General features: G+C 43.4%; 2 protein-coding genes across 4 annotated transcripts; both read left to right on the plus strand.

The window, feature by feature from the left end:
• The first annotated feature begins 39 nt into the window (after positions 1-39).
• uxt (ubiquitously-expressed, prefoldin-like chaperone) lies at positions 40-1,542 on the plus strand. Its single transcript, XM_077004057.1, has 6 exons — positions 40-161; positions 252-333; positions 438-505; positions 592-699; positions 789-852; positions 967-1,542. The coding sequence occupies exons 1-6, from the start codon at positions 79-81 to the stop codon at positions 1,027-1,029; spliced, it is 468 nt and encodes a 155-aa protein (XP_076860172.1). The 5' UTR covers positions 40-78; the 3' UTR covers positions 1,030-1,542.
• On the plus strand, positions 1,532-21,241 carry elk1 (ETS transcription factor ELK1). 3 transcript variants are annotated; one of them, XM_077004052.1, is made up of 10 exons: positions 1,532-1,586; positions 2,724-3,523; positions 9,222-9,430; positions 9,759-10,139; positions 10,282-10,437; positions 10,990-11,250; positions 11,627-11,792; positions 12,721-12,962; positions 14,715-14,816; positions 15,945-21,241. In XM_077004052.1, the coding sequence occupies exons 2-10, from the start codon at positions 3,499-3,501 to the stop codon at positions 16,041-16,043; spliced, it is 1,641 nt and encodes a 546-aa protein (XP_076860167.1). In that variant the 5' UTR covers positions 1,532-1,586; positions 2,724-3,498; the 3' UTR covers positions 16,044-21,241. The 3 variants fall into 3 exon arrangements, with proteins under 3 accessions (XP_076860167.1, XP_076860170.1, XP_076860169.1); XM_077004055.1 differs by having other exon boundaries at positions 12,724-12,962; XM_077004054.1 differs by lacking the exon at positions 1,532-1,586 and having other exon boundaries at positions 2,456-3,523.
• Positions 21,242-21,701: the final 460 nt, after the last annotated feature.

The following is a 21,701-nucleotide window of genomic DNA, read 5'->3' on the forward strand; positions in this document are numbered from 1 at the left end:
TGGTTCTTTGGTAGATCATCTGATATCTGTTAAGAATTAGCGCATGAATGTGAACTACGATTGAAACTGCTTTGCGCAATGACGTCTGGTGAGCCTAGAATTGATGCAAAAGTCCTGGAATATGAACATTTTATCAATGACGTGTTGAAGCGAGATCTACAGTAAGTACACGGTGACAGTACAGTGTTACAGCTTAAAACGAGCAGTGTGGAACTTTTCAATCTTTATTTGATGATTTCATCTATTACCAGGAGAGTTCTGGAGCAAAGAGATGGTGTGTATGAAAAAATTGCACAGTACCTTCAACTCAAGAATACAATTAAAAGTATTCAGGTAAACAGCACCCATATTGTCTCTACCCTAACGATCTCACCAAAGTTACGTATGATGTATAACTTGTGTTTTGGAGTTGACTCTTTATCCTTTACTCCTGTCAGGAAGCAGGTAGCAAAGAACTAAAGACGGATGTTGATCTTGGCTGTAATTTCTATGTTCAAGCTCATGTGTATGTTGTTTTCTTTCATATATATTTTTATATCTCTCTGCCAGACTGAGTTGTCATTAAATTTTTAAATATTTATTCCATTTCAGACCTGATACATCCAAAATCTTTGTTGCTGTGGGATATGGATTTTTTGTTGAGCTCACACATTCTGAAGCACTGACATTCATAGAGAAGAAGACCAACCAGCTTACAGAGTAAGAGATCAATTAAAATAATTAGGATTGTTTTACTGAATCGGAGTTTCCCCCTGTCCATCTGAGGTGATCTTATTTGGCTATTGCAGATATACCGAGGTCCTTTCTAAAGATGCAGCGAAGATCAAAGCAAATATTCGCATGGTTTTGGAGGTAGTAATTTTACCTGTGTTTGGATTAATTTAGTTTCTTTTGCTGGCTGATTAAATAAATCAGACTCAACAGATTAAACATTTCAAGTAATTAATGCTGTTTTTTCCCTTACAGGGTTTAAGGGAACTACAAGGTCTGAAAGATCTTCCTGAGACCCAAAGGAGAGAGATGTTTTAAGTACAGATTGAATTCTGGGCTGCATTCCTGGGGGACACTTATATTTTTGAGACATGCTGTATGATTGGGTTGGGACTGAATTTTATATAGTGTAACCATTGTGTAGTTCATTGGTACTTCCTAACAAGTTACACTGTTGTGTTGCAAAATATATTTCATTAAAGTGCATCAAAATTTTAAACAACTAAGTTCTGTAATGATTTTTTGGTAGTGACCGTGAACACTAATGCCTAAGACTGTGACTAATTTCTTCTTGTAAAAGTGACTCATGCCTCCTCACTAATGATCAGGCCTCCTGATGTTGTTCCTTTTTTGGCACTCGTGTTTCACTGGCATTTTATCACCAATGCGTACTTTTCTTCAACAGCTTTGCTATATTATTTCTTTGGTTTCAGTTAGAATACTTGCAGAGGGTTAATCAACATTTGTTCTAATTTCATGAACCAATCAGATCTGATGCTGTTTACATTTAAACAAACAAACAAACAAAAAAAAACATTCCCAGAACTGTATGTAAAGTTATCGAGAGTTAGCATCTCTGGATTCAATCTATCCAGGTAAATATTTGTTGTATTTTATGCTGTATTAATTCATGTTGTAATATTTAATACATTACTTGACAAATGTTTTATTGTCCAGTGACTTTATTAAACCTGGACATCTTATGAACTTGTATAGAAATCGCAAAGTTTGGCAAAGAATGGGGTGTGAAAAAAAAATGTCAATTTTAATAACTCGTGTGCTTATCGTGTGATTTCTTTGTGTATGTTTTTCGCTACAGTTACTTCGTCACCTAACCGATGGTGTTTGGATAAACACTGAAATGTCTTGCTTTTGACTGTCCAGTGATTTTATTAAACAAAAAATTTAAACAAACGTTTAATAAAACATTTTTTGCGATGAAGCAAAAAATGCTATGTTGGGTACAAGTTACTGTTGGTAAATGAGAGCATAATAATTGACAATTAAGTGTACTTTTGATTAGGTAGTTGATAAAGGAAACCAGTGCTTAAATCTCAGTTGCTCTGACGGATACTCTTGTCACGCTAGTAAGTAGTTGCCATGGAAACTGGATGTTGAATTGTGGCAGCAGTGTAAGACCTGCTTCCTGAAATAGATGCATTTTTCTTTGTATAAAGACGCACTGCCACAAATGGACTCATGGCATAAGCAAGCGCATCACTCATCTAATATGGTGTGGTTTTCTTCATGATCAGAACCGGAACTGAGCGAACCAAATGTCCTGATGGCAATTAATACCTTTAGGTTTTTTCCGTTCCCTACACCATGAACATTTAGCCACGAGATAAGCACATCAAAAGGCTTGGTGTTTTCTTGAGCCGCACCAAAGTCACTGAATACTGTTGCAGATGTTATAAATAAATAAATGCATAGTTTAACAAAGTTTTTTCCCCACGGCGCATCACAGCTAAAGCACTAGGCGTCAAATGCGGTTTGTGAAATAACTTTCTTCACTGCTCGGCTCCCATTTTAAGGACACGTGATAATGCGACTACCTGTGGATTGCCCTTGGCATGCACAATACGTGAAATATCGCAAAAAATGATAAAACAACCGTGTCTGCGCCCGATTGTTTTTTGCAATCCTCCTCGGCAACGTTTGCCTCTAACTCGTGTTTCAGATGCATGATAACGTGCTTGACATTTTTATTAATTTCACTCATTTTGCTGTAGATCCGACCAACGTCATGTGTATGGTGACCTCAACAAGCCCGGGGGGGAGCAAATGTGGACCATGAAATACCAAAGTAGTGAAGACGTGTGTAGGAACAGGAAGCAAAGAGAAAGCAGAGCAGAAGGCTTTTGTGGGTCGGCGTGTTGTCAGATCTTCCTCAGGCTCGTTTCTTCATCCACCTCGGTTTATTATGGTACTACAAGTCCGTCGAGCCACTTTGTAGGAATGGTCGGAAACGAGAGGACTTTCTGTACTCTGGACCTGGATGAAGTCCGAGTGTGGCCCGGGTTCAGCATTACCTCCAGCGAGTAGAGTGGAGAACCTCCGGGGAACAGCTCTTGGGTTTTGCTTTTGTTTTGGGGTTTTTTTTAGACAATTTAACTTGCTTTCCCTGCCATCGTTGCTATTCCTATTTGGGATTCAAGGTTTTATATACTCGCCTGTCTCGAAATAAAAGCGGATTATTTCGTTGCTGTTGTAATTCTTTTTTTTTGCCAAGAAAGAGGCTTTACTTTTACGAGACAATAGTGCGTTAGCTAACGGCTAGCTGGCTAACAACACTGCAGCCGCAGCCGGAGCGATGTCAGCCAGCTAACATGGAGGCACAGATGCGTTTCTTATCGTTACACCACTGTTATATAACCCTAAAATACAATTATATCCACCTGCATTACTGTCCGCCTTCGTTCGTCAGGGGAACCGACTTTCTGACATCTTTTGGATAAAGATATGCGGACGTGGCTTAACTTGATGGTAAAATAAAGGACACGAGACATGGATACCAACCCCCTGATAAGTGGTGAGTTTTGATGGGGTTTCTTGCACGTCGACGGGTGGAGTGATGTGGGTTAAGTCAAAACAAACGTTGCTTATTGAGTTTGCTGTAGTTTTTTAGTAACGCCTGAAGCCCCTGCACGTCTCGGTTCTCACTGGTCTTCTCGCACAGCTCGCCTGTGTGCGCGGAGCTCAAATTCCCCCTACCTGTTGGAGACTTGACAGCCGGCTGTGTGCATAGCGGCCGCTCACCCTGGAGAAGAGAAGCCACGTTGTGGACGTCTAGATGCATGATCCCACGTTGTGGACGTCTAGATGCAGGATCCCACGTTGTGGAAGTCTAGATGCAGGATCCCACGTTGTGGAAGTCTAGATGCAGGATCCCATGTTGTGGAAGTCTAGATGCAGGATCCCATGTTGTGGACGTCTAAATGCAGGATCTCATGTTGTGGAAGTCTAGATGCAGGATCTCATGCCTTCATGTTACTGCAGTTGGTTGGCAACATGGTTGGCAGCCCACCAGTGTCACTTGAATGGAGGGCAGTATTTTAACTGCCCCATGTGCCTTACCTGCCACTAAAATGCAGAATTTAGATGCTGCTCTTGGGTGTTATTTCGTTTTGGTCTGTGTTAAACTGTTCAGCATGTGGGTTACAACCGGTGTCCTTTAGTTAACGATGTCGCTGTACCATAGTTCGACTTAAAGTCTTCATCTCGTTTGTATCTGTATTACATTCAAACCGCCCGTAAAAAAGAGCAAACTTAGGCGATAAGTTTAAAATCACCACGTAAATGGTGAATAAAACTGTGCGGGATACAACGGTGCCACGACTCTTAAGAGTTTCTGTGCAGTCTTGGTATATGGTGTAAGTGATGGATGCATGTTTAACCTGCTTCACACTGACAGTCCGTTTGGACCGCCTGTAACGCCGCAGTGCTGTTATTCCTGTGTCAGCGTTTAAAGCATCAGTTAGACGTTCTTTCTCGCTCTTTCTGTATGCATATTCTTCGAGTGTTGCTTCATTCATTAACCTTAAGATTGCAGCCCGATCCAAAGGGACAGGAAGGCCTTCAGGTATAGATTTGTCGTTGATGATAGTTATTGTGAGCACTCTTCAATATCTGGAGCTGTACACAAATGAGCTCTGTGTCTTTGTGGAATGTGGCTTTGCAATTTAAAGGTACAGTAAGCAAGTGTATGATGTATGGGTAGATGATAAAGAATAGACGATCAGGCTAAATTTGTTGAGCTCATTTGGGTGGAGTTATTGTTCAGCGTTTCTTATTGTTTTTGTTGCATAAATGTCTTATCTGACGACATATGTCCCACTTACACATAAAGAAAGCAACAATCATGTGGATTTGGCTTGTTCACTCAACGTATCATATCGGGCCTTGGCTCTGGAGGACCAAAGAAAATTGAGTATTAAAGATCACAGTCCTCTCTTCATCCTCCTGAGCCAGTCAGACCTGACAGGAGCAAACAGATCTATACTGGTCCTTTCTCAACCCTGCCTAGCTCTGCATTGTACCAAGGCAGCTGTTGGCTAGACAGTGAGGCTGAGACCAGTCCTGGGCATTAGGCAGTAATAACACAGAAAGCATCCTCCCTCATGATGGGAATCTAAGAAACATTCTTTACCATGGATTGATCAATTGCGAACTAGCTTTTGACTTGTGTGGTTGCAGATAGAGACATGCGTTTGTCCAAACTTTGCCATTGGGTGTGTGAGGTGAAGGTACATGTAATATTTTTTTGGATGGATTGATACATTTTGTAAACTTGTAAATGTAAATTCATCTGTGGTTAATCGTTCTACCTTTCCTAGCATTATTGTCATGTATTATTGTCATTGGTAGTGGGCTATAAATGTGTGCATGTCATTGTACATCGATCAAATATGACCTAATAGTACAACCAGGTCATGAAGTCACTGAACTAGTGTCAGATTATGTTGAACTGACATTACGTTTGAGTGTTTGCAAGCTCAGACAGGCTCTACATAGGGACATAACAATTCACAAACTCCAAGGCTCAATTCAATAAGATATGTTTGTATCATAATTCCATCAACATTTTCAGTGGAACTAATGTAAGCGTCGAATCTTCCCGCCTGGCGAATGCACACCGGCAAAATGGGGATGGACCAATGGGATGAAGAGTGATTTACATAAAGAATGAGATGTGCAAGTTTTAAAAATAAAAATGTATCGTTCGGTTGCCCTCGTGTATCGTTTGATATAAGGCACTGGATATGATACGACATGAAACTATATCATTACTTCCCCAGTGGGCTGAGTGTTTGTGTGAAAATAACAGACTCTCTCTGTAATGTGGTGCTCTTATGCTCTGTAAATGGAGAGAAAGAGAGAGAGAGTCTGTTGCATAGCTGTTTAACAGTTTTCAGGTACAAACCCTAATGAAACCCTAATCTTAGTGGTAGTCTATAGTTGCAGATGATGCAAAAACCAATATTCAATATGTAGAACAATAAAGTGCACAACACATTTCATTTGTAATGTAATTACTTTGTAATATTTTATATTTTTAGGTAGCTTAATAGTTAGTTACAAATAATAGTGTGCTCAGTGATTAATTCCAGGTAAAGCATTAGGCCTAATGAACATCTGTGCACTATGATAGCATAGCATGTCTCTAACTTGTCAGCATGTCGATTGTAAAATTTGGCCAGTCATGTACTTTGCTACTTTTACTTTGCCACAAAGAGATGTTTGAAGCACATATTAAGATATTTTTGCTGAGTTATCAGCAAACTGACTCAGGCAATCGGTGCATTTTAACAAACTAATTAATTAATTACTGTTGTGTTCAGTGTGTAAATTGCACCAGTTCTTTTAATCATGTTGCCAGCCAGCCATTCAAAGTACTGCTGACACGCTTCAAGAGATTTAAGAGGGGCCTGAAAACAATCTCCATTCCCTAGTAACTGTTGCTTAAATGCTTTTACCATGGTGATAGTTTCTAAGGTGTTTCATAGGCGTTATGTAATTGGAGGGGGAAATGGTAATGAGGTTAATTTGCATTCTCACACGTCTACTTCTTTCAGTCTCCTACTGTGTTCAATCCTTCCATTTCCTTCGGCCTGATGGCTGTCGAGAGTACTGGCCAAAGTCATCACTGGCAAATTGGTAAAAAAAAAAAAAACCCACAAAAAACAACCTGAATTCCCACAGTGGTCTTTCATGATGCCGAATAAAGCGGTTAAGTGTTGGTTGATTATACTTCCCTTCATAGTGAGCCCATATTAAAGACCTATTGAGGAATGAATGCGTGTTTCATGAGGCCGATACCTTGAAACAGGTTCTTCTGTCGCACATGCAAACACCCCACAATGGTGTAGCTCTTCATATTCAGCTCTGCATATTAACACATGTATCTGGCGCACGTCCTTCTACAGGGGTTACGTAGCTTGCATCTGGTCACGTGAGCTGTGATGTCTGAATAGGTCAGTGCACTGTGGCTCTGTTCGCCACAGAAGGGGAAGGTGTTTTTCCCATTGGTGTGCCTCCATTAGGTCAAACCACATGATGTTTCTCTTTACAGTACGTTCCAATCCTGCTACCATGACCCTTCACTTTCAACCTCTCCTAATGCTTTGTTCTAATTGAAGGAATGCAAAAAATCCAGTCCAATCCAATCGCTTGTTGATAAGTGGATGTGAGGCACGACAGTTGAGCAGTGGGAAAGCTGGTATAATCAGACAGGTTCTGCAGGTTCCCTGATCACTGTCGATATCTGTGTGACCAGTCACTGGAGTTTTCACAGTGTGTACCTTGGCTCTACATTTCTGAGGAAAATATTTGGGACTTGTGTGTCTATGGTTCCAGAAACATGATGTTCATCTAGGTCGTAATCAAAACTAAAATATTTAACCTTCTAATTATTTAAGTCATCAGTTCTGTGCTGCAGATGAGGAATTTGGACTGTTCTTCTACACAAACCTGGTCACATACATGTACTGGGATGTAACGCGTACATGCTGTGTCTGTTCTGAGTTCTTTTGGTCATTCAGTTTGACCACAGAGTCCATTCTCACCTTTCAGTTGTTCTCATGCTGCGTAACCCTCAAATGAGTTTAGCTCACACACCATGTCCTGATTCTTTTCCTGCATTCATTGGTGCTTGGACACTGTGCAGACTTACAGAGACGAAAACGACCCCAGGCCGTTATACTCCGGCCGTCGTTATTCAGAGCTGGTGTGAGGTTTTGGTGTGCCGTGTATGTTTTCTCCAAATATAAAACGTGTGTAAGCTGACCAAACGGTTCAGCTTTTCCAGTAACTAACCTCCAGAACTACAGATGGGTAGTCAGTTCTTTCTCCCATGAACAGCACACGTGTTTCGGGTTTTTTTTGCCCACGTGAGACCTACATTAACACAGACACTATCCAATGAATGAGCAGCTTGCAGATATTTAGCCGTTACCATGCCATTCTGTACTGGTTGTTATGGCTTGTGCAGCACGGCCTTGCTGAGAACCTTGTGGGACGCCCACTCCTGTAGAGACCAGAATTCCTGCTAGAAGCCTTCCCACTGAAACCTGTCCGTCTGTCTGGAGATGTGATGGAGGCCAGGGTCTTCAGAAATCTTCCCCGTTCTTATGAGCCTTCCTTCTGAGGTCCTCTGACCCACGCATGAATTGATTGCCACACCTGACTCCAATTACACGTTTCAAAGGGCCATTACCACAGAGGCTAACATACTTTTTAGACAGTTACTTTCATTGTTTAAATGTCTTACGCAGTAAAATATGACAATGTAAAATGGTGCGAGTGTGAAATAAGATTGCTGTTTGGTATTATTTAGTATTTTCAGCATTTAGTATTCTCACTTATCACTTGTGTCTGATTATTAAAACTTTATTAAATGGAGCTTTTTTCCTAAAAGTGTATGTATAGTCATTCAAGTGTGAGGTCTTTGCTACAGACACTTACAAATGACCATTTGGTCCCAGTTTTCAATCTTTATATCATTATTATAGCTTAGTCCTGTTTGTATAACACAGGCATAATCACAGCGTAGTGGGAGCGAAACTGGTACCCAGGCTGTTAAATGTGGCTTCATCCCTCCTGTGTCTCAGAAGGGAGGAGGTGCTGTACCTTGTCCTGTCCTTAGGGTCAGTGGTGCTGTACCCGTCCTTAGGGTCAGTGGTGCTGTACCCGTCCTTAGGGTCAGTGTCTGTCTGTACAGGAGCTGGTAAACTAGGATATAACATGTTTGATTCCTGCTTCTGGCAGATTCACTTTATATCTTTGTGCAGAGTTTGTAAAAAAGTTCATGTAAATGCTCAGGTACAGTGGGTGAATATTTGTTTACTGTTCCATACGACCAAAAAAATGTAATCTGTAGTATGAGCTGTAATATTTGCAGGAAGTATCTTTCAGACCATTCCTGTTTTATTGATGGCATTTTTGCTTAGCCTGCTTTGCCATGACTGCAAAGTTCTGTGAGGTTCTGTTCAATTTGATTCTACTCCCCTTTAGTCTTCAATACAACTGGACAGACTTGTTCCAATGAAAAGAACCAACAAGATAAAATTTTATTTATATGCCTCATTGTCATTTTAAATTGGTTCAGGTGAGCTCTCCTTAGATTTTAAATCGGTTCAGGTGAGCTCTCCTTAGATTTTAAATTGGTTCAGGTGAGCTTTCCTTGCGGTCTTGCATTTGCACGGGTGGTGACCCTCTCTGTGGTCATGCAGCCATGGACCCATCCATCACCCTCTGGCAGTTCCTGCTACACCTGCTGGACGACCAGAGTCACAGACACCTGATCTCCTGGACGTCGGGTGATGGTGAGTTCAAGCTCCTGGATGCTGAAGAGGTGGCACGCCTGTGGGGCCTCCGCAAGAACAAGACCAACATGAACTATGACAAGCTGAGCCGCGCGCTGCGCTACTATTATGACAAGGTGAGCGTGACATCACTCTGACATCATGTTTTTGTGGTGGTGTCGGGATTCTCCTCTGGAGTTCCTTGTTTAATCTAGGCTTAGGTCATTGTTTTTGTGTGTGAGGGAGAGAGGACAAGAGAGATCTCAACATTAGACGTGGCTATAGGGTGATGGAATATCTAGTGTAATTATGTCACTCGTCCTGTAGCTAAGAAAGGAGACCCTCAGTGTGCAGGACCTTGGCAGGAAGGTGATTCTGAGAGGAATATTTTCATAATCATCTCTTGGTAAGACAGTCCACTCGAGTGGTTTGATTTCGTCTGTTGTACCCATGCTTTTAAAACAGAACATTATAAAGAAAGTGAGTGGTCAGAAGTTCGTCTACAAGTTCGTGACCTTTCCTGACCCCAACTCGGCCGATGGCTTGCGAGGGCCTGAGGAGGCGCAGAGGCCTGGCAGTGGGGAGAAGGCGGACGTGTCCATCCAGCCCAAACCGGCAGGAGGCGTGGGGGCGTCTTGCCTGTCGAAAAGCCTGCAGACCCAGCGATCCCCTCCCAGCTCCGTGCAGCGCAGCTCCCGCAACGACTACATGAAATCCGGCCTCTACTCCACCTTCACCATCCAGTCCTTGCAGACGCCCTGTAAGAACTCGGCCAAGCCCATCAAAATGGAGCCGTCCCCGGACGGCGCGCCCAGGCCGGCCGGCCTCGACCGACCCTCGCTCGAGGTACGAGATGGTGCTCGACTCGGAGGAGTTTCCCCACACTTCCAGTGGATAGGTGCCTCCTTAGCGGAGTTTCCATCCATGCTAATGCGTGCAAAAACGTGTGCGCGCGTGTGCTTGTGTGCGCGTGCGCTTGTCCTTTTAGATGCGGCAGAGTCAGACGGAAGTGCAGCAGGGGGCCATGCAGACTCCGCCCACAGTGGACGGCAGTAGCCTGCAGGTGATCGTGACGCAGCCCTCACCCTGTGCCACGCCCTCTCTCAGCCCCCAGATGCCCTCCGGATCAGCCACCACTCCCACGGTGAGGATCTGAACCGCAAACCTCACTTTGAGCTCACGTTTTCTACATTTGTGCGTCAAGTTTTCCACCTATCGTTCTGTGACTTGGCTATGTCCAGGAGTCACGTTTACCGATCACTGTTCTTCATTTAACAATGTCCGCTTGGCGAGTTATCCATATGTCCGAAGTGAGAGGAAATAGGAGCAGGGTGGGTCCACTGCTTAATGAACCGTGAGAAAATATATTAGCTGCAAAGAATCATACTGTTGTATTAAAACAGGCCCCATTAGGCCTCGTTTACTTTCGTTGTGATTGTCAACAGCTTGTTTGGCAGCCCAGCGCAGTGTTGGAGCTGCAAAGAAGTGATGTCACTTCTGTGTTGCTACCACGCTGTGCTGACTCTGGACCTGCTGGGTTCTGATCTAGAGTTCTGCTCTTTGTTTTCTGGTCTGGTATGAACTATGGTTTTTCTGCTGCATCCTGAGGGACCCATGGATGAAGTTACGCTGATGGGTGAAGTTTTGGACGAGTGCGTGTGGATGTTGGTTTGACGTGGCCCGTATGCTTTCGCAGGGCGCTCAGATGCAGAAGAACCATGGGTTGGCTGAACCTCCACAGATCTACCTGACCAGCGTCTCTGACCCCGGCTCACTCACCCCGCTCATCCCGCTCACGCCGGTGGGCGCCGGGGACTGCGTGGTCAGCCCAGCACAGGGCCACTCCGTGTTCGTGGTCCTAAAGCCCCCGTCTGTAGGGGGCGGCAAAGAGGCCGGCCTGCCCTCGGGGGAGGGGCTTCTGGATATCGTGGACCTTGAAGTGAAAAGCGAAGCGGAGGTGAGTAGGACAGGATGCTTCAGCATCGCTACAGAAACACAGACGTCCATTGACGCGTGAGTGAACAGATGGAGAACGGTGAATCCTCGGAGCAGCGTGTCTGAGGGAGGACTGAGAATCAACCTCCCTTCCATAGAACTAAATCTGGATTCAAATGCGCAAAACCATTCAGCGTAACTGCTCTGATCTGGAAAGATCCCCACGTTTTTTAATTATCTGCGTCACAGAGAGAAGCAAAAACAGAAATGTCAGTGGTTTTATTTGCTCACGGTCCCATATCTCTTCTTGTTAGTGTGACACACAGGACCCTTTCAGATGAAGCCATTCAGTGAGGTGTCAGCAACCTATTTATTGTTCCCCTTGGCCTCTCCTCTAGATACAACCTTCGTCTGCTCCGGTGGACGCAGAAGTTTCAGCTGTTCCGGACACTCTGGACACTCCAGATGCTCCGGACTCTGTGAACTCCCCCCCTGCACCCTGCACGGAGCCAGAGGTCCAGCCCATGGTCAAGGGACAGCTGAAAGATGACCCCGAGACACGTGGTACGTTGCAAACGGTTCCTCACACATCACTCGGGCCAGCCGGCACACTTCTCCTCACAACCAGAGTTCTAGCTGCTTTTGTCTTTTCAGTGATATGGTCGTTATGAGGTTCTCTCACTCATACAATAAGCACTATTACTATGTGTCTAAGCCACACAGAAGCTGTAGAGTAAAACGAGAAGACTGAGACTCTTCACGGTCACTTAAATATGCACATAACTTAAATATTTATAAAACAGAACAATTAGTAGTTTACTGTCATCTTGTCCTCACAAGCCAGGGCTTCAGGCTGACTGTATTCCTGCCATTGGCCTATGTGCGCTGTGTCGCTCTGGACAAGTGCATCTGCTGTAAATGATTGTTCACCACTGTAACCTGAAACGTATAAAGCAGCTCTACTGCAGGTCTTTACTGCAGTAGAAAGAGCTGAAAGGTCTTGAAAAGGCTGCCATTGTGTCCAATGGGCATTGTGTCCAATGCTCTGTACTCGTGTCACTTCAGCGCTCTATTCGGGGCTTGTGAAAAGTCGGCCCGTTTCTCCGCACTTTAACCCTGACACTCCAGCCCAGGTGCACTCACGTTTACGTTGGAGAGCTGGCGGGTGGCTTTAGAGGGACAAACACGCTCTGCTACTGCAAGTGTGAATGGGGAAGACCATTGTAAATACTCTTTAAGCAGTCATGCCCAAGTGGATTGTGGTACTTTGAGTGCAATACCAATGTGATGTTTTGTATTCTGAAAGACGTACATTTCACTGGATGACGTGAACGTAGAGCCGTCCAACCAGGTGCCGTATGGCGCTTTTTGTGCTCTGGTTCTCTCGAGAAACGTAGGCCCAGAAAAGTGTCTCTGAAGCATTTACGAAGCTTTTGTAAGAGAAAAAAACAGATTGTTGATGTAGAGGTATACCTCTCTCTTTATGACCCAGCAGAACAGCCGACTGCCCCTGCCACGTCTCAGCCAGCCTCAACACAGGAGTCCCTGCCACCCAAATCCAAGAAGCCCCGGGTGCTGGAGTTGCCCTCCTCCCCCACACACCTGCCCTCCTCCCCCACCCAGCTGCCCCCCGGCCTGTCGCTGGATAAGGTCAACGCAGCGGTCAACAGCCTTCTGGCACCGGCGTCCAGCACCAACGCTCTCACCCCCACTGTCATCACCTCACACGCCCTGGTGAGTGTAACCTTTCTGCCCGACAAAACGTGCCCACAGGCGTGGATGTTTGGATACAGGGTGAACTCACCTGTGAGTTGAAGGGGTAGTTCAGCTTGTATGTACAGAGGATGTGAGTAGCAGAACACAAGTGACAAAATTGGATTTGTGTTTAGAGAGAGGCCGTATTTCTCACCTGATCTATGATGGTAGCAAGCACCGCCCACGTGAACACAGCTGTGAACCGAACCTGCTCTGACCTGCATGGGTTGGTGGGGGGTTCCTGGATGAAGATCAAAGTATAGGTCAGGAATTTTCGAGCAAGATCAATCAGGGACTCTCACATGTCACTGTCCTCAAGCATAGCAGTACCCTCACGAAGCTATGATGTGCTCACCCTCACATACGGTTTGCCCCATTAAGCTGTTGTACATGCCTAGATTGACATTACATTTCCCTGTGATAGAAAAGGGGTTGGGGGGGGGGGGTAGTTTCTACGTTAAAAAAAGATCTTAAAGTCTATCTAAAAATACCAAGCTAAAATGTTGAGGCAGATTTGAAACGAGGTTTACGTAGGTAGAAAATTGCCTTCGCCGTTCAGTTTGTGACACGCTGTTGACGACCAGCATTTGAAACGTGGCTCTCTGGCGGTTTGTGCTGCTTCACGCCAGCATTCTTCTCTTTTTTTGCGAGGGTTGTCCGCTATTCTGCGCTGTGAGCTGAAGAGCTCTGGGGTAGCTGAGGGGCGTATTTTTAGCAGTGTGTGTCTGCAGCGAGGTCTTTTCTAGTTCTCTGACATACGAATTCCCAGTCCCGGTAGCCGCCCACGAGGTAGTCCCAGGAAGTGAGCAGCGGGGGCGGTGCTGACATGACACACGATTATTCACGAAATTCTGCTCCTTTTCTCGCATGAAGAGCTTTCTTTCGGGGGAGTGACACATGTAAAAACACATTGAGTGGGCTTTAAATTAGGTGAAGTAAAACTCCGTTTTCTGAACCCAGATTAACCCATCTATGGACGTTCTCCTTCACAAATCTTGTTTGGTGAGGGTGTCAGTCTGAGTTTATATTTGGCTGTATATGACCCCAAGTAGGTTGATATTAAAAAGGCTCACTCCATATCCATACTTGGATGACCGCAGATGACAGTGGTTTGAGTGTGTTCATGAGAGTAGACAGCAGTGTTATGTTGTGAAGTGTTTTGTTTTGGTTTGTTTCCTGATCACCTTTTCATTTTCCATTGGTGTATCAGTTCTGTTTAGTCCTCTGACTCCACACCAAAGAGGTTACAGTGCATTTTTATTATCAGGTATCACAGAACACAGGCAAGAAATATGAGGACGATGGTAAAAGGTTTTGCCCTCATTTTCTTGTTTTTCACTCTCTCTTCCTCTCTCTCTCTCTCTCTCTCCTTTTTCTCTCATGCTTTGTTGTCATTCTCTATTCACATGTTCTATTCTTTTGCTCTCCATTTTCTCATATTCCCTTTCATTCTCTTTTGACTCTCTTAACAATCCTCTCTCTCTTTCTCTCTCTCTCTCTCCCTCCCTCTCTCTCTCTCCCTCTCTCTCACTCCCTCTCTCCCTCTCCCTTTCTCTCCCTCCCTCTCTCCCGCTCTCTCTCTCCCTCCCTCCCTCTCTCTCCCTCTCTCCCTCCCTCCCTCTCCCTCCCTCCCTCCCTCCCTCTCTCTCTCTCTCTCTCTCTCTCTCTCTCTCTCTCTCTCTCTCTCTCTCTCTCTCTCTCTCTCTCTCTCTCTCTCTCTCTCTCTCTCAGACTCCGGTACTGCTGACTCCGAGCCCCCTCCCCTCCACCATCCACTTCTGGAGCACGCTGAGCCCCATCGCCCCGCGCAGCCCGGCCAAGCTCTCCTTCCAGGTGAGACTTCCGTCCCACTCACACCGTTTCCAGCTTCACAGCAAGGCCGCGTCCAACCATCTGCTGCCTCTCAGCGTACCACTCCGTCACCGTGGAGAAGATCCACGTGACACAACCACCCCCCCACCAATCAGCAGTGAGCCTCTAACCCTGCAAATCATTAGATAGCGCCACATTTGCTCTCGGATCCCTGATTCAGTGAGCTGTGGGGGAGACGGCTGTTCTTTGAAGGCAATGTGAATGCGCAGGTTCCCTGTGATTGTGGAGGTAGAGGTTTGATAGCTTCGTTAGACTGTCATGTCTATGACTTTAAGAACGAGCTGAAGTATAAGCTTCCATATAAGCTTTTTAATAAGATTGTGCTTTTATTATGTGGGTCACATGATTAAGATGTACTGGGTAGTACCAATACAGAAGGATATTGCCCCCTCTGCTGGATACACATGGTTCTGAGACATGGAGTGAATCAAATCCACACTCAAATTTACGGGTTAGTATAGTTCAGGGGTACTCAAATAGAAATGACGACGGGCCACATTTAATTTTTTTAATCACTGAAGGGACCAGTTACGGGGGGGAGGCGAACGCATTTGTGCGTCTGCTACCTGTTTGTTGTTGCCATAAAGGCAATCCCCGGCATCGTCTTGAGATCGCGGTGCGCGATTTCAAAATAAGAGCGTATAGCGCGATTGAAAAAAAATATTCCTAAAAAAAAAACACTTTTCAAAACAGCTCTCGGGCCAGAAATAGATAGCTATTTGAGTATGGGGGTATAGATGTTAAAATACCAATATTCAAGCTTTTAATTTGTTAATTTTTTTAGTAATAGTCAATTGTCTTTTTTGTGCAAATCTTAGCACATTATCTTATTAGCAGTATCGTGTTAGCATAGTATCTTATACGGTTTAATTGATCTTTATATATATGTAAATGTATGTGTTTTTGTTTGTGAATTTGCATAGTGAAATTTGTGATATTCTATGTATGTATACAATTTAAATATGATGTGTAAATTATTAAATGTGGATATGATGGAGAGGAGGAATATAAACGATGAAGATTTAAAATCTGTAAATTGAACTTTTGGAACTCCTGACATTTGTTCATTTGTTCTTGTCGTTTTAATAGTTCCCTTCCAATGGAAGCAATCAGATCCACATCCCAGCCTTGAGTGTGGACGGTCTGTCCACTCCTGTCGTTTTGTCACCCGGACCACAAAAACCGTAGCCTTTGATTGGATCTCTCACTTGTCTGTGTGATCACTGACTTGCAGCCCAGCCAATGAGATGACAGGTATTGAACCGGCAGCATGCGGTATAACGAGCTCTGGTTGGTGTTCACTTGGAGCGTCTGTCTCAGTGATGGTAGGAGGAGGAGCAACCGCTCAGTTTGGTCTTCTGATTGGCTAAAAGAGCAGACTGCTACAGGCTTGGGCCCACAACTCAAGGGTGCCATTGCATAGATGAAATACTCTCAAGATTTCCTTTTCTTTCTTTTTAAACAAAAAAAAAACGTATTTATTTTTTGTGTCTCAAGAACATAGATATGTCGGTCTCTTTTCATTTTTAAGGAGTCCTCTGAGGGTTTTTGGTATTGAACTTTGACATATCCCTCCTCTCATCACCTGTCCTTTGATGGCAGGGTTTATTAGCACCAAGAACCAGACAACATGTGGCTCTTTTGGTCTTCAGCTCTTATTTTGTTATTAAAGACATAACGATGAAATATGGCAGACGACAGATAGGTGGCAGCAACGACTGGCTTCATGCTTTGGCACCTATGAATGTGCAAAGCAACGTGTGTATGTTGTTGTTGTTGTTTTTTTTTTTTTTTTAAACGACAACCAAAAACCAGATTTAAAAAAATCAAGCCAGATATTTTGGATATTAATGGATAACGACATGGAATCTACTCTACTAAAGTGACTGTAATTCTAAAGGAATTACAGGAGGAGATGGATGATGGATTAATGGTCAGGCTCTTTGCCAAAACGCAGAAAGTCTTGGTGTTGGCAGTTCTTGCTCCACCATCATTCCTGTCCCACACACCCTTTACCTTAGACAGACACTTCTGCTCCTGTTCTGGTTTGGAAAGAGGCTTTCTTCTTCTCTTCTCTTTGGACAGCGCCCTCCTGAATGAGACCACGTCAGTGGAGGAAGTTTGTATGTTTCTGTAATGTTTGTTGTTTATTGTTTTTATTTTGGTAAGAAAACACCAGAGGAGACCAAAGACCAGCGATTTGTGAAGAATCCAGTTAAGCATCTTTGTATGTACTTTGTATGTATCTCTCTCTCTTTCTCTCTCTCTCTCTCTCTCTGTTTCTGTTTCTCTCCATTTGCCACATAAAGGGCTACTGGACTCATTAAGCTGCCAGAGTTTGATCTCTTGATGCTTATCCGTGGATTCAGTGTAAAAAAGCCGTTGCTTTTGGTATTTCTAAGTATATTTGTGTATTTGGGATCATATATAGCTGACGATGGTCTAATTTATAGCTGAATAGGTTGTAACATGAAAATGTGAAATGGTTAATGCTCTGTGGTTGGTATTTTGCATTAACTAATTTTGGTAAGTTCCTACACTTCTACTCCCTGATGTGTGCCTAATTCAATTCATTTGAAAGTTAGGTATTTTAAAATCTAAACACGATTCTCACCTCAAAACTGTTAATAGTACTTTTCTTATTCTGGTGTGAAGACTTACAAGCAAGCATTTTTTTATACTGATAAGCAAAATCAATACGCAATGCTATGTTCACTGTTCTGTCTTTATTTGGGTGTGGCATCACGCTGGAAACCCAGCCTGCTGTTGGGAATGCTAGGGGCTGTGTTTCTATCACTGCTCCACCTAACTGGTGCGGTCCGGCTGGATCTGGACTCACCCACCCAGGGTGGGCAGTACAAGTCCAAGTCGTAATGCTGTTGTTCAGTTTGCTTTTCGTCTCTGACAGACAATCCATTGGTACAGAATCCCCATCCTGCCACACCCACTGTGTGACATCATTCTGGTTTGGTTCTGTATAAACAATGTTATACCGACATACACAACACATTATGAAACTACTGATTTGTAATACACGAAGGCCTTCTTTCTCTGTAGTAGTTAGCATGTATGTTGACCTGCGCATGGTGCATCTCTGCACAGTTCCCGTGTGCAAACTACACTACAGTCCCACACCAGCCCATCTCACTCCTGGACTTCACCTCCTGGACTAATGACGTGTGCTGCTTTTCCTCACTGATCCTGGGGGGAAGGGTGGCTCTGTGGATCTTCGTTCTTGTGTTTACTGACACCACGGCAGAATCACGATCCAGCTCAAGGCATCGTGTCACTTCTCACGTGTGGTTTTTGCTCCTCTGGTGGAAATGTCGGCCTTTAAAATCCAACATATCCTGCACTAGTGTGTGCTGGTGTCATGCCTGTAATGCACACTCACAGTGCAGGTGTCTGCTGTTCGGCGTTGCCTGTTTTTCTGTGCGCTTTTACGCTCTCGGCCAAGTCGACCCGTGGGTTTCAGGAACGTGAGAATTTCCTCAATAGTCAAAGTTACTAATGATGTCATAGGAATGTTTTCCTGGATGGGCAGATAATTGGCACCCGGTCATCCCTGTTACACCCGCACCAGTCCATGGGACATCTCTGTAAATACTGAGGCTTTGCTTGGATCAGTGGGGAGGCCTCCATGACCTCCATCCTCACGCCATGGAACGTGTCACACTTGCTTGTCTTATGCTGAAGAAATTGGCCTAAAAAAAAACATTTTTGTCTTAATCCTACCGAGTGATTTCTCCGCCGCTCTGTTTGGGCAGTCGGGCCAGGAAAGCAGAACTCCTGCCCCTCTACCAGAATGGGCTCTTGCTTATGATGTCGAGAGATGAATTTCAAGCCATTTCATAGAACTTTGTATAGCTTTGATGATGAGGTATTATGGTTTGTGTAGAGTAGGTCATTCAGGCTCGTAATAAAGAGACCTGCAATATTAGATTAGTCACTGTGATCCCTGTTTTTGTCATTTTAATGGTGAATAATGTCTTTGACACTATGATGTACAGACGAAACACGGGGACCCTCGAGAGAGGAGTCACGCCACCACTTGGTAGCTCACCTAGTTTAGAACTTTGCTTGGGACCTGCTCATGTCTGCCTGTGATATTCTCCTGCGATGTTCTCCTTCAGCTCGGCTCTGAGATGTGACCGCAGTTCTGGCACACAGGACACCTGTCTCACCATCAGCAGACGTGTACTTCATCAGCACCGCACGGACTCAGTGCCCCTAGATTAGTGGTTCCCCTCCATGCTTGTTCTGCTCGATCTGAAGAACCGAGGGATTAAAGATAGGAAGAAAGAAAGCCATACCTTTGTATTATACTTTTTACCATAGTATATCTCTATGTAGTTAAATATTATTGATATTTACCCAATTTTGTGATTGGGAGAGGCCTCTAGACTGTACAACACATGGGATGTCGATCAGATTTTGGGACATTTCTACGCATGTTTTTGCTGCCCATTGCGACCCATCCATGTACCAGTAAACAAGAAAGCAACGCGAACGTCTGCTGAATTTACCTTTTTCTAGAAAATGAGAGAGACATCTGGGTTTTCATGGCTGAAGTCTAGTTATTCTAAAACCTCAAGGTTTTTGTAGTTCGTTTTTGCCCCGATAGCTATACAAATGTAAAAGAGATATACAGGGGCAGCGCAAAGCCGTCTGAAAGTGAGGTTTCATTGTGAGGAGCTGATACAGCTGTTATTTACTGACTATAACCTCAACTATGTGAAGCTGACAAAACCGCTGCTCCCTCTAAACCAGTGTTTCTCAATCCAGTCCAGGAGACCCACCTCACAGTCCACATTTTTGCTCTACCCACCTCCCAATGTGCCTGCACTGAGAATGGAGTGTTGCTAAAGACTTGGTACAGGCACACCTGGGTGAGAGCAAAACTGTGGACTGGCCTGTGGGAACTGAGGATGGGCATAAGAATCACTGCTGTAAACCAGGCGTGTTTGTGGAGAGCTACACTCTCCATGATCAGGACTGGAGACATTGCGAATATAATCAATGCTGTACCTCTCTGAACTTATGAAGACTGTTTAGGTACTCATTGTTACACTTTGACTACCACGTTAAAAAGGAAACAGGCCTTAATTTTAGATGCCCAAAATTTGGAAAGGTGTTTATCACATGCTAATATGATAAAACCATCTTTTGAATCAGCACTTTATTATTATGAGTGTACAATTTACATGATCAAATCAGTTTTTTCCTAAGAGGAACACAGAATTTTGTATCCTAATTTCAGTCAGTGGTATCTATTGTATATCTTTAAAAAACCAATGTTTAAACAAAAGCAGTTGTTTTTGTAAGTTTCCTTTCCCTTTTTCTGAATTTTACCTGAACCAAAATTGTGCAAAAATTGTACTTGTGCACGTTTTCCTTGTGCAAAGAAAAACAATTGTAAATTGTTACCAGCATGTGGTTAATGTTGTAGTTATTGCAACCTTTATGCAAGTTGGGGCACGTATTTAACTAACACGCACACACACACAAAAAGCCATTTTTAAATACAATGAAAGTGGAGAGAGAATGGGGCGGTCCTGCAGGCCTGGGACAGTTATGGGTGTGGACAGTGGCTTACTTACACTTTATATACCAGCAACCATTCACCATACTTTTAGTTTTTTTGCCATTAGCTGTGAGAATCCAAGATACTGATAAAAGATGTTTTTTTTTTTTTTACTGACGTTCCTGGATGAGAAGATACCCGTTTTAGGTTTGGCAAGTCATCAGAGAATTTAAAAATCCAAACCCAAAATCAAACCTGAGCTTTCCAAGTCAAAACATAGTTGGCTCTAAACTGTTAAGACCAGTTTTGTTATGTTTTGTTTTATTTTGTTTGGTGTGTTTTTGTTTTGACTCGTTTTAATGTCTTTTTAAAAGTTATTAAGACTTTTAAACTGCTGTCGTCAGCTGTTTCTCTTGATTTTTTATTTTATTTTATTATTTCTGTTCATTTTGAAATGTTACATGGAATCTACTATTGTATGGTTCAGTATTCAGTAATGTGCTGGAAGTCTTGTGCTACATGTATATTTGTGTAAAAAAAGAGAGAAAAAGTAAAATAAAAAATGGTGTCTGCTGTTCTGTAGAACCTGAATATGGACCTTGGATTTCAGATGGTTGTGGCCTGGTCTCCCTTTCCCAGACGACACCTGTTCTCTGGGAGTTTATTTACAAAAAGGGACGGAGGGGCTTTTATTTTTTGGAACTGTCCAAATACTATATTATACCTACTGGGAAAAGAGACAAATTATTTTGTAATCTGCACATTCTTCTTTGTTTGTGTGTATGTTATAGATATTAATCTTGTTTTCTAAAGAAATATGGAGCTAATATAAAAAAGTGAATAAATGCTATTTTGTTCTTTATATTAGTATTTTTATTGTCCTGTTTGTGTGAGATCTTGTTTGCTCTGCCCTGCTTACATCACTGTACCTTGCTAATTAGGTTGCCAGGTGTGTTTAAATGCCGTAAGTTTGGTGCTGTACTCCACATTCAAAAGCAGTGCAGTATTTATTTATGATGATCCTCTTCATTTTTCGTCAAAGCAACATTAACTGTCTGTAATTCAAGGCCATCATACCGAATTTTGATAAAACCCTCCCGTGTCTCCCGTGAGGGAACATGATAACTGCACATGACCAAACTGACGTAAGAAGAATAATAAATGACACATTTTTGTGTTATTTCAGAACGGTATTGCATTATCTGATTGCTAATGTCTCTACATTATGCTCATGCCAAATTTGGTTAAACCAGAGTCACATGTACAGGAGTGACCCAGAGCAATGTTAAAGTTATTAAAAAGAAAATGGTCGATACGTTAAA

This window comes from Brachyhypopomus gauderio, chromosome 4 (assembly GCF_052324685.1).
Source record: "Brachyhypopomus gauderio isolate BG-103 chromosome 4, BGAUD_0.2, whole genome shotgun sequence".
Lineage (NCBI taxonomy): Eukaryota > Metazoa > Chordata > Actinopteri > Gymnotiformes > Hypopomidae > Brachyhypopomus > Brachyhypopomus gauderio.

Bases quoted from the DNA above. Each gene is read 5' to 3' on its own strand.
- uxt (XM_077004057.1), top strand. From the start codon at position 79: ATGACGTCTGGTGAGCCTAGAATTGATGCAAAAGTCCTGGAATATGAA. The intron at 162-251 runs GTAAGTACACGG...ATCTATTACCAG, and splicing joins GTGTTGAAGCGAGATCTACA to GAGAGTTCTGGAGCAAAGAG. The intron at 506-591 runs GTATGTTGTTTT...ATTCCATTTCAG, and splicing joins TTCTATGTTCAAGCTCATGT to ACCTGATACATCCAAAATCT.
- elk1 (XM_077004052.1), top strand. From the start codon at position 3,499: ATGGATACCAACCCCCTGATAAGTG. The intron at 9,431-9,758 runs GTGAGCGTGACA...CTTTTAAAACAG, and splicing joins TGCGCTACTATTATGACAAG to AACATTATAAAGAAAGTGAG. The intron at 11,251-11,626 runs GTGAGTAGGACA...CCTCTCCTCTAG, and splicing joins AAGTGAAAAGCGAAGCGGAG to ATACAACCTTCGTCTGCTCC.